Here is a 12724-nt window from a genome sequence, read left to right as displayed (position 1 = left end):
TGTCAGATGCAAGTCTGCACAATTCTTCCKGTGATAGGTCAAGTGATTAGCTTTTAACAAAAGGAACCTAGGCACTTAATACTCGGGAGTTTTAGCACYAGGCTCACACCTCTGTCCTTCTCCCTACTCAGCTAAGGAGGGATTTTTCTCATTCCTCACTAATGTTAACAACAGGTACTTAGAGCAATTAGACATTATCGCCTCTCTTGTCTTTATTACTTCCTAGCTCAGTATCAGCTACTTAGTAGGTAATAAAAAAAGTTGAATTAATAGGATGGGTGCTGCTTCCCTTCTTTATTCTGTGTGAAAACACTGGGTCATGGAGCCACACAGGCAGGCTCTGCAATGCTTTAGACCATTATTGCCATTTGCCGTGGTATTTTATAAGGGGAAAAACCACAGGTAGTAAATGAACAGACACACAGAGATCATAGCGAAAGTGACGTGGGGAATATGGGTAGACCATAGAGTCAYAAAGGCTGGAATGATTTCAGGTCCAGCAGAATAGCTTTGCAGCTGTGCCTGTGCTGTGAGCTAGCTGCCACACAGACCTGCCGGCTGCACAGGCAAGCCTCCTGTGAAAATTAAACCCCATGTCTACTGAGCAGCTCTTACATGCCTGGGAATAATCGTTGTGAACCTTTCATCTAGGGATTGCAACAAAGTCCTGTGTTCTCTGTGTTTGGTGTTCAGATAGAGGCTTTCCCGTATTTGCCCAGCCAAGTAAAACCTCATCCTTTTCCTTCTGTGCCTTAACTCTCCATTAACCCTTAGCTTTAGTACAGGACCTCGGAGAATGATATATTTTCCTCCTATCCCCTGGTCCCCAGTATTTCTAAGCCTCAATTTGTCACTCCCAAGAGGGAAGGGACAAGAGCTTTGAGCTCTTAAATCCTGCTGTCGGCTCTTGCCTGAAAGAGGTAAGTAGGGAAACTGATGGAAAGCTGAAAAAAGGAGCCTGTCCCTTGCCAGCATTCACCTGTAATGGATGCAAAATGTGGGATTAAACACCAAAACCAGACCCGAGAACAGAAATGAATGTGGTACTTACACAGTTTCATCATTCTTGAACTCCAACTCTCCGTAAGTGTCTTCAAAGTCTTCTCCACCTCCTTTCGCTGTCCCTTCCACTGTCCKAAATGGCACTATGACTGTACCCCGCGCACCTGATGTCCTTAGGACTTTGACTTCCATCACACCAATGCTCTCACTGACATGTATAATGTCACACTCAAATGTGAAGATGCCAGCGTGGTCATCATCCAGGATAGTCACTGTGGCCACACAAGGAGAAGCCAATATGGCCTTTGGGTACGGGGAGTTACCGAGCTCTGGAGGTTCCTCAGTCTCCACCACACGGAGGTTACTGAGCCGCACAAAGAAATGCTCATCTTCTTCGAATATGTCATCATCAATAATTCCCACTGAGAACTCCTTCTGGGTCTCCCCAGATTTCAAGACAACAGTGCCCTCTGTGAACTCATAGTCAGCACCAGCATTGGCAGAGCCATCCTCTGTTTTATAGTCCACATAGATGGTCTTGGACACRTCCCCTCCTTTCCGCACCACTGTCAGGAGAACGGCGCCACAGTTCTCCAGACACTGGTAGGAGCATGGGTCAAAATAAATTTTGGAGATGAATTCCTCAGGTTCCTCTGGCCTCACCTCATGCAAGCTGGTGGTTCTCTTGGCTTGCTCAGCTGCGTGCTTCTTCAGAATATTGCCAGCTCCYGTCATCATTCTGGTTGCTTGAATGCGATAAAAGGCTCTGCTCTTCTGCTGATGAGACAAGGCATAGTAGTTGGCCATCTCCACCAGCTGGTCCAAGTCCTTTTCTGGGTGCTTTTGCTTCAGGTCCTTTAGGATCCGGATCATCTCTTTGCGAGATTCATCTACCTCCTTCCCCTCCATAGTCACTAAGTTCCCATCTAGAAAATGAGAGTTCATCATCTTGCCATCCATCTCGATTCCCTTAGGGTGATCACCTTCTGATTCGATGATAATGCCCCTGTGCTTGTCGGTACGGTACTTTTTGTGCATATACTTATAGAAAAGCAGACGTCTATCTGCTATCCAAGCCAGAACGACACAAAGTGGAAAGAAAAAAAGAGTGAGCAGGCCTTCCCAAACCTGAACCACACCTGGAGAGAAGACAGCGAGGATCATGTACAACCAGATGTAAGCAAAGATGCTCCATGCAGCTGTGACAAAGAAAACCCTCAGRTGTTTTATCTTCCTGGTTTCCCCATCAGGGATCACATAGACACAGATGGCAATGATGATAAACATATTGAAAGCAGCGCTGCCAACAATTGTCGATGGCCCCAGGTCTCCAGCTATGAATCCATGCCCACACACTTCTATCAGAGACAAGAGGATCTCAGGAGCAGAGGAGCCCAGAGCCATGAGGGTCAAGTTGGAAACAGTTTCATTCCAAATCCGAATGGTGGTYGTTGTGGTCTCTCCATTGGGTTTCTTAATTGTTATTTCTTTCTCCTGTGATGTAATGACCTCTATAGATGCCATGAAACGATCTGCAATGATGGAGACTCCAAGGAACATGTAGATTAGCGCTACAAAGTATACGATAACACGGGCAATTTTGTCCCCAAGGGATGGGTTTTCTGGGTACCATATTGGCAGGATAACACCCTCCTTGCAGTCAAAAGATCCTGAACACGAGCTGTTTTGTACTGTACTGGTTGAGTCTCCCGTCAGGCCAGCATCCACCTGCAAACCATGCAAAAACAGCACAAAAGTAACCAGCCCAAAATGGAGGAAGGCCGAGGTGACAGGCTGCAAGCTTAACCACGCCATACACAAGATGCAACTTCCACTGTGTAGATCCAAAAAGGCCGAGAACCTGAAACAAACAAAACAGAGAGGGGGGAGGGAAGCATGAGAGAGAAGGAAGATGCAACATTTACAAAACGCACTTCAGTGTCTCACCACTGAAGAGCACTGGCAGAGATGCATGGGTTGTCTCTGTGTCACTTTGAAGAAGGTATTTAGCAGGGACTCTAACAAACAGCAGCATTGACATGCCCTATAGACGAAGATCAATTGCTAGAAAAGCAATTCAGAGGAAAAGTGTGTGTGGGTGTATATATATATAAAATGTATGCAATAGCTCGCTCGTGACCTACAGCACGCACAACAGGAGAACAGAGTGCTCAGCTGCCACTCACCTAAAGATGCCATGGTGATGCCCAGCACACAGCACTTCAACTCAGCACAAGAAGTCAAACCTAAGGACTTCCCTGCCTCACCACCCAGGAAATAAAACAAGGTAAGCAATTTCTAGCAACACAAAAGGTACCATTTAAGGCCAATGAGCAATCTCCAAATGAAGTCCATTTGTAGGACATAATTGAATTATAAATTATGGAGTACCTTAGCGGCCAMATCATCCCCACAAACAGCCCCTCCTAACAGACTGCAGACTCTGCAGGAGGATCCTCGGGCTCCCCTCCCCCAGGCTTTTGAGGAACCAGGACCCCATTTTAGAAAGTAAAGATATCAACACAGAAATAGGGCAGAAGACTCATGCTCAGCAAAGTGCCAAAGGCCATTTATCACTAGCCTTTCCTCTGCCATCTGGACTGTCACATCTTACATCAATAATTCTGCTTTTAAATGGTCACAGAAGCCCACAAAAAAATGCCCCATTTAGGAAAACTTGTGCTCACAAAACTCAGAAGACAGAGCAAAATGCATGTACACACCAACATTCCCTCTGCATCCCTAAGAAACTGATATATTTTCAAATATCTTCTTCTAAAATAAAAGTAATCTCTAACCTAAAATACTATACAAAAACAATGGAGCTGATCTTTGCATCACACAGATTTGGCATATAACTGTTCAGTAATAACTCCTATTACTTACAGACTACATTGCTGTAGGGCTTTGCACCGCTTAAAATTGGATTCTGAGCCCTTCACATTATCATGGATCATACTATTCTCCTTCCTTCGTAACAGGCCTCTGGAAGAATTTGGTCTCGATCTTAACTAACAAATCACATTTGTGAGTCCAGACACAGGCAAGTATCTCACAGGAAACATCAAACTTAATAGTGGCATTATCTACAGCACTTGGAAGGTTCAAAAGCCTTAACTCCCGCTAACTTTCATTGAGGTTTGTTCTGCCAAATGAGCAGGCCTGGGATTCATTTCCCCTACTGTAACTACCCAAATCTCGGGCAGCAAGTCAAATGAAGTCTCTTAGGTTCCCTTTGTAGTCAGAGGAAAGAGACAGTCATTTCCAGGGGACAATCCTTCCTGTCACACCCTGTTCYGACACCAAAGATGTATTAAAGACACACATCTCCAGAAGGGATTATGTCCCTTCCCACCTCTCTCCATTGTCTCAAGAGGGTGCCCAGCCTGGCAGTTTAGAGCAGATGCCTAAACTTCAGATGGCAGCAGTTCAGAGAGATGACCTGGCCCCTGAACACTCGAGGAGATTCCCCCCTTCTCTGAACTGTAAATATTCCAGGCAACATAATTATGCTATCAGCAGTAATAAATGYGTCTCAAATGGCTATTTTATCATCATGTTGTGTCGCTTGCCTATTTCCGAAAGCATGTGCAATCTTCCCAATATCAACAAAAACGTTTTCAACTTTCAGATAAAAATCTATAAAGACAGCAAAACAGGAAGGAAAGCGTGAACAAGGACTGCAAATGAACAAAACTGTTCCTGACAAAGCACAGCAGAGGGGGGAGAATTGATTATGCAGTATCAGGATCACAAATCCATATCTGACACCCTTGATATTAAAAAACAATACAGCTCTTCATGCCATGTGGACTAATTCAGAAGAGCAAGATTCTCCCATGTTCACCTACATACCTTCCCATTTCCATGCCTACTTATCTATCCTCCTGTCTCCCCTAGCACTGCTAGCTGACTGAGCTGAGGGATCAGAGAGACTTCAGCCCCAGTGAGGCTGTTAGACTGCCCCAGCCCTTGCCTTGAAGTGTCACTGAAATGCCCCACTGCCTGCACAGCTCAGGGTCACCAGAGGACTGAGCTGCACAGCTCATATCACTGAAATTCAGTTTGATGCCCCCATTTTGTCCTCCTTCCCTCTCTGCATGGTATCTGCCTAGATTTGCGGCTGCAGGATGCCGGGAAACCCCAGAGAAAGGGCCAGTGAACATGTGCAGGGTGACTGAGCCGTAAGCCCAAGACCTCTGGGCTGCAAGGTAGATGTGTGCACATGACAGCAAAGATGACACATTCCAGGTGCCTCTGACGCAAGGTGCACACTGAGASCAGCTGCACAAGCACAACAGCTCCAAAAACACCTCAGGCACATCAGATCATCCTTTTCCATACTCCAGCTGCTGGCAGGTACCCACCAACCTCTCGACACTTTCAGCTCCCARCTCCTGAACTAGGTGCTGTGTCTTCCAAGAGCAGCCATGTACAAATGGCTGACAGAAAGAAGCAATGTCAAAAATRTCTATGTGACTCAAGCACCTAAATTTGGTTTCAAAAATTATTCAGGAGTCTAAGTATCACTTAAATTCAGAGCCTTATCTAGGAATAGTGCAATGACTAAACTGCCCTCTGAAATAAATCACTGCTACCACCAACCTCCTTCTCCATGGGACCAACTACTTCTCTAATTAACACTGACTACCTTCTGTAATGCCATGATGGTTTCTATTGCTAGGCATTCCTCAACACACTSCAGGACCTTGCCAGTTCTGCTTAAATTTCTAATTTGATTTTAAGCAGAAGGTAATTCTACTATTATTTATCAAACTAATAGTAGATTATTTCAAAGACAGCGTCTACCAGGGTAGCTTCTATTTATGTGTTATGAGCTCCAAAACTCAAGCTATGTGTTGCAACTAAAATCTCAGAATTTGGGAACATTTTGCTTCACTGGTTTTCACTTGCTTTGACATAATATGGAGGTCACAATAATTTTTCTAAAATGATACAGTAATGACCCAGTCCTGCAATTCTTTGTCACAGATAAAACTCCCCAGTGGGATCAACAGGAACTTTGCTCACAGCCATGCTGTCTAATAAGATCTTAATATATGTTCATTAACATGAAAAACAGTAACCTAACAAGTCTGAAAAACACAGTGAAGCATTCTTATGGTCATCCCCCTATTGAGAACTGCTGCAAAAATGGCTTATTACAGAAAAAAAACATTAAATTTTAAAACTGCTCCTAATAAAATGTTGAGGTATCAGTRTAACACGCAAGTAACAGAGGATGGAAGTGTTAAAACTCACTCTGCAGCTCCGAGTCAGCAAGGTTGCTTAYGCAAGGTACAAGTTCTTCCTCAGATATATCTACTAAAGTCAGTCCAAAAGCCAGTGGAGGGGAACTCTGTAGCTCTGGCCTGCCCAGAGTGCAGCAAACACATCCCTACTCCTCCTCAAGCAGCAGCATTGATCTCAGCAGGGCTGACTGTGACAGGAGCCAGCCTTCAGTGAGACCTGCTCTGAGCACCAAGCCCCCAGGTGAGCTTGCAGCACAATCCTGAGTCACTCCTAGGCACTCAGGAGGCGTCATGGTGTCATCCCTCTGACACCAGCACGACAAAACACATCCACGTCTGGCGCAGAGGTGTCACTCCAGCGATGTCACTGCCCTGGCCCTGCAGGATGCAAACAATGGGAGGCTGCAGAAAGGTAGCTGGTGCTGGGTGATCACAGGATCAGCATTTCCACCACCATCGATGCAAAAGAGAGACAAAGTGCTGTGAGCATCACTGCACCAGGATGAGCTACCATTCAACAGTGAGGCTCTGGGAAGTCACACAACAGTTATCTTAGCAGAAGGATCTCCTTCTGCAAGAGTTGACAAGGGCCACATGATCTATAAATGCATAAATAGAACCCATTAATAAAAAGATGAGTCTTGAAATATTTCTGAAGACAGTCCAGAAGGCAGTATGGACAAGGCTTGTCACAATTAAGGTCCCTTCTAGCCCAAACCACTCTRTGGTTCTATAAGACAATTACATGATATTTACAATAGCTGAGTTTCAGAAGACTGATGGTTTGTCTGCCGTGGACCTATAAAGCTGGCAAGGCTATTTTGATCCCTTATAATTTAGCTTTTTGCATAAAGGTAAGTGTATTTTCATAAGGAAGCATTCACAAGAAATTAAATCAAGAGGCAACACAGCACACTGATGGCTGATAACACATAACCTCTACATGCCAAGTTCCCCACATCACTGCTCATTAAATACAAAACCAAAGGCAATCCCCTAAGTCCCTATTAATTTCTTACTTAGGCAAAATTCCCCTTAAACCATCACAAAAAACTTTGGATTTGACCTGCAAATAAGATTAGGTTTTCCGGCACCTCCCTCTCCTTCATCCCTTCCTCCCACCTCCCAAACAAATGAGACACGGGAGTACATCTGTGGCCATCCATCCTCTCTCCCTGACTCCAGACTGGCCAGGAAAGGCAGCTGATTAGATTTCAGCACGGGGTGAGCCCCACTCAGGYGTGGGCACTGCGTGGGGACCAGGCAGAGCCAGCCCAAGATCAAGATGGGCTTGACAAGCACCTCTCCCATCTGAGCAGACACAGCTCTGCTACCGGCATTGTCTCATAGCCCCACTCCCAAGCTGGGGGAGATAGAAATAAGGCTCAGCTTAATAACATGACTTCACATTCCTCCGTTACAAAGCACATAAAAGCTTTTTGATTGAACACACGGGGTTTTTTATAAGCATGAGCAAAAATTGAAATTATAGCCTTCCTGCCAAAGAACACAAATAACTGAGTTCTCACAGAAGAGGTATTATACCTAATGCACACYCCTCCCTCCCCCAAAATAAAAGCACGGCAAAATATTTAATACAAAACAAAGCCTATTTTTCAATTGTCTCCATTGAAATGCTATTGAGCCCTGTGCTCATCACCACAAGAGTACTATCCAGAATGAAAGTTAAGATTTACCTGCAAGCCAAAAGCCACAGCAGTGTAATTAGATCCAATCTGTCTGACAAGTACAAATTTCCAACAAAGACCAGGCCTTAAACAGTCAGACTGATGGCACACACCCACCTATCTGAAATGAGCACGTCCAAGGACCCCAAGCTGACTTCACRCAGGTTATGACACAGCAAAGTCGTACCTTATCTCTGTACTACTGCACCAGCTAGGTTTTATGAGGGAAACAGCACCATAACTCATGTCTCGGCCATGACAAATCCCCACACTTSGGCCATATGGAAAAGTTATGGCAGAGAGCTCTAGGTGCTTGTTGCTTTGCACTTCACAGTAAACATGTCAAAGCCCAGAATTAGCTGCCTATGGATTAATCCCCTTGGTATGTGTCAAAAGTAGCCTTTCTTTTCTCTCAAGACCGTGCAAAAAGCTAACATAAAAAACACTACCAGCTCGCTTAGCAAGTCTTTAATATTTACAAACTGGTGTCTCTGCTAATTTGAGCAGTACCTACCATTCTAGCGTGGTAAATGGGTGTTAATTGACATAACGACCCAAGTCTACTAATTCCTTATAGGAATGCTGCAGCTACATGCAGTGATYCCAGGGGCTGCCCAAGCAGAGCACAAGTCTGTGTACAGCTAGGAGCAACCTCCAAACATTCAACTTGCCCCGGGGAACCAGTCTCTGCTGTTTTTTCTGTATTTTAGTATCCGTGATGYTCCTGGAAAAGCAGGGGTATAAATAGCTAACCCATAAAGATGCCTGTACTTAATTGTCCCCTTCCAATATCCCACTGACTGCASTTGACTGGCCAAGCATTTTATTTCTTCACTCACACCAGACCTGAAAAATATCTGTATAGGACAGACGGACATATGGATAGAGGAGCTGCAGTTTACGCTCTGTACCCAGACATGCCTAGGAGGTGGCAGACACTGCAGAAAACCTTCAGTGGGCAGCCACAGCCACACTCTGGGAGCCATCCTTATTTACGGAATGGGGTAGAGCAGCCTCTTTCAAAGCCGTGGTGTGTTTGCCCTTCCATTCCCCATACACATCCACATGTCTCAGATTCCTCAGCMTGAGAGACAGCAAGTTATCCTTTTTTTCTTTTTCCCCCGAACTGTAGCCTTTTTTATGCTCAAAAATCAAAACCTGGTATTTAGGCTGACATACAGATTAGTAGTGGGCACCCTCCTGCTTAAAAGGCAGTATTATCTGCTCAGATATAGATGAAGGTTTTTTTCTTTTCATGAATATTGCACAATTTCACTGTTGTTTTTCCGGGGCTTTCAAACAGGCAGTTCACACAGGAGACAGGGATCTCTGGAAGCCTCTAACTCAACCCCCTATCTCAAGCAGGGCCACCGAGAGCCCACTGCCCATGACCACAGCCAGCTGGCTTTTGAATATATTCAAAATATCTTTGAAATATCTTTGAGGATATTCAAACAAACCTCGCTGGTCACCCTGTGCCAGTGCTAAGTCACCTGCACCGACAACACAGGAGGTGGCACCGAGCACTGGCTCCTCTGCTGCAGCCTGCAAGGCACTGGTTTCCATCACAGTCTTGCTGGTTTATAGAGAGCAGTGAAGACCATTGGGGGAGCAGTGGGGGAAGGGGAAAAACATTTCAGCAGTGTGAGGAAARCTTCTTGCCAGTGAAAGATTTTTTATATACTGCCCGTGGCAGTACACTGGGTGTGTTATTTACTGCTCCTGCTTCACAGACATATTATACTGCTGGTTCAGGTGCCACCATCAGAGTGCAACTTATCACCTGGTGAYTCACAGCATCCTACAGATGACAGCGGCAACTCGTGACATTCCTTTAGCATTCTGGTGACAGATCTGCAACTGTTACAATTAAAGACCCTAGGATTTGTTGTCAACAGTGCATTTGTGCCGCGGCACCCGTGGTTATTTGCACACAGAGGTGGGCTAAATAGTACGTAAGAAAAGGTATTGTAGTCATATCTCATCTTTAGATCCAGACTTAGTTAAGAAAAATACAAGTTTTCTGACAAAAAAAAAAAAAAAAACAAAAAAAAAAAAAAAAACCCAAAACCTATTTGAGGTAAACAAAACAAATCATGTGATGTGCTGGATTTGATGCAACAAGTAGGCAGACAGGGACAGCCACCAGCCAGCCATGGTGGGTGTTAACCCCAGGAGCTGGGACACACACTGTTCCCATCCTCTAGAACAGCCTGTGTATTTCTCCTTCACACAAAAATATAAACAAAATTTATTATTTTTTCTCAGTAGACAGCAAAAATAAATTTTTTTATCAAAAATGCCACATCACATACAAGAGAAATTATTACCCCCTCCACGAGCCTGTTCAGAAGGGTTCACTCATTGCTCAATGAGAAAGAAAATATTAAAAAAAAGTGAATGGAGGCAGAAGCAGCAAACAGGGCACTGGAAGACTGGGCAGAAAACCAGGCAGGGAGAGGCAGGAGGAGAAGGTTACACTTCAGAAAGCATCTTTACGACTGCAGCGAAAATGAACGGTTGTTGTTAGTCATGTTAGATAAGAAAAATCCTTCATTAGCCTAATTAGCACAGATTTCACTCATTTCAGAGTTAGCTAGACCAGAGACAGAAGAGTTGCCTGGTCCATGCCTCAGGGACTGCTACTGCATTGTTCCCCTTGTGACCATTATTTCCTAGTACTTTGTCCAGCCTGAGTTTTAAATTATCCCAGTGATGGCATTTCCACAACTTCCCATAGAGACTCGGCCATGATGTAATTTATCTTGGAGGTTTTAGCCGTCTTCCTTATATTTAGGATGAAATTAAGAAAATTTATGCTGCTAGTTCTCATTATCATGTCCTTGGAGCACTCTCAACCATTCTCCTCCCTGTCTGAGATTTACATGCTTCAGATACTTGTAAATAGCTGCTCTCCTCCACGGCTTTTCTTTGGCCAAAGCACACAAATTTATTTTAATCTTTATAAATTAGCCCAGGCTACCCTTTAATCGTTTATCTTCAGCTTCTCATGATTCTCCATCTCCGAGGCAGTCAGAAGCAGACGGGTGTCTGGGAGAGCCCTCGCTCAGCGCCTGCTCCCACCAAACCAGCAGCAAACCTGCGCTCTTTGGAGCACCAAAGCCGAGCCTGGGCGGTGAAAACTCGCCTCTCAGCTCCGCTGTACAGCAGGTTTTCACGGGATACTGGACTGTTACAAAGGTTAAATCCAGACTGATACACAGAAACTCGCCGTGTTGCTGCTTKTTACGGTCTCTCCACCTGTTGGCTGCGCGTCCGCAGCGCAGTGGGGCTGGCACACGGCGGCTGCGCTCTCYGGCATGTGCGGAATGAAAGCAGCGATTTCCAGAGTTTCCACCGAAAAGTCAAGGTCTCCAGCTGAGATGAGGGAAATACACTGTAACACGCCCACTGCTTCTGCAGATCTGAGCGCRGCAGGAGGCATGAAAAATGCACTCAGCTATGGGTTATCCTCAAAATACCTCCCACTTCACTTGGAAGGTGCCAAAACCTGTAAATTYACCCAATTTGAATACAGTTATCAAATAAGGTTCCACACAGCACCCTCACCCTTTAGTGCCATATATTCCCACGTCTCTCTTATTGACAATTTAGATACCTTAATCCTTTGGTGTTTTATCAGCTGCTAATTCTGCAACTGCTTTTAAAAAAATAAGTCATCGCATCCACCATGATTAATTCATTCTTCATAAGTCCAGGCTGTTTATTGCTCTTTGTTCATTTATGCACTAGCTGTTTACAGATTCTCTTTTAATATTAGCTCTRTTATTTGCTAGAGACTCAAGTCATATTTACCATATGGTAATTGCAGAGATGACATGGACAACAAACAGTGGAAGCTGAGCTGCTACGGCAATTACAGTAAGTGGCAGCAGTCTCCAGGCTATCTGCTGCCCCACCTCCATTTCTTCTCTCCCCACCCTCTGACGGTTCTCCCTGTGGGCTCTATAAAGCCATATGCCACTCTGATCTCTGCAGCAAAGACAGGCAGAAATTTGTTCTTCACTACAGAATTACCAGATAGGTTGATTCAYCTTTTTCCTTTTGGTTTGTGTTCCAGCTGCAGGTCTGCCCTCCCTGGCTGCCTGCCCTGCTCTGTCCTGCCAAGGGCAGGTAATCTGAAATACTGGCTGGAGCTAGGCACCCTCAATATCCACATCTTCTTTCTTACCATTACAACAGCACTAACTTCCTCCTCTGCCTCATCCATGGTCTCAGTGTGCCTCAGATATTCCCCTGAAGGAGTTGCAAAGGACCACATTTCAAAGGTGGTTAGAAGCTTAATGGAGCAGCTCCTTTTACCCCACTTGGACACTTGGAATCCATTGAAATCACAGAYTTTCCACTGAACTTAAACGTTATTTAAAATTCCTGCAGAAAATTAGATGAATATGAGAGGCTACTGCTGTTTTCTCCAAAGGAAGACATGAGTTTATTTCTTGATTTCCTACCAAGAAAGAGGGCAGATTCCATACCCAAATGTCATGGGGCTAAGCCAGGTAAAAACATGACATTAAGAAGATTTAAAAAATCAAGATTACCTATACATGTTTGCCAACCTGGGGGCAGTGTATAYAACAAAGTACCTTGTCTGAAAAGGTTGAGACTTCTCCCCTGCCATTTCAGACATGCCTGAAATGATACTCTCCCCATTCCCAGCAGTCAGCAAGTCTTAACTTAGATACCAGTGCAGAACATTTGAAAACTGGATGCAGGGCACTGTGCATGAGAAGAATTTTCTAGCAATGTATATAATAATCA

General features: G+C 44.7%; 1 protein-coding gene across 4 annotated transcripts in view; it reads right to left on the bottom strand.

Moving 5' to 3' along the window:
- Positions 1–12724, bottom strand: part of SLC8A3 (solute carrier family 8 member A3) — a 107606-nt gene that overhangs the window by 84825 nt on the left and 10057 nt on the right. For all 4 annotated transcript variants that reach the window (XM_057366952.1, XM_057366923.1, XM_057366942.1 and 1 more), the window contains exon 2: positions 1052–2863. In XM_057366952.1, coding sequence (XP_057222935.1) covers positions 1052–2817 — 1766 coding nt within the window. In that variant the 5' untranslated portion in view covers positions 2818–2863. The remainder of the gene's footprint in view (positions 1–1051; positions 2864–12724) is intronic.

Source organism: Malurus melanocephalus, unplaced genomic scaffold, assembly GCF_030028575.1.
Source record: "Malurus melanocephalus ecotype Western Australia unplaced genomic scaffold, MMel_1.1 scaffold_2, whole genome shotgun sequence".
Lineage (NCBI taxonomy): Eukaryota > Metazoa > Chordata > Aves > Passeriformes > Maluridae > Malurus > Malurus melanocephalus.
This window is presented reverse-complemented; position numbering and strand designations above follow the sequence as displayed.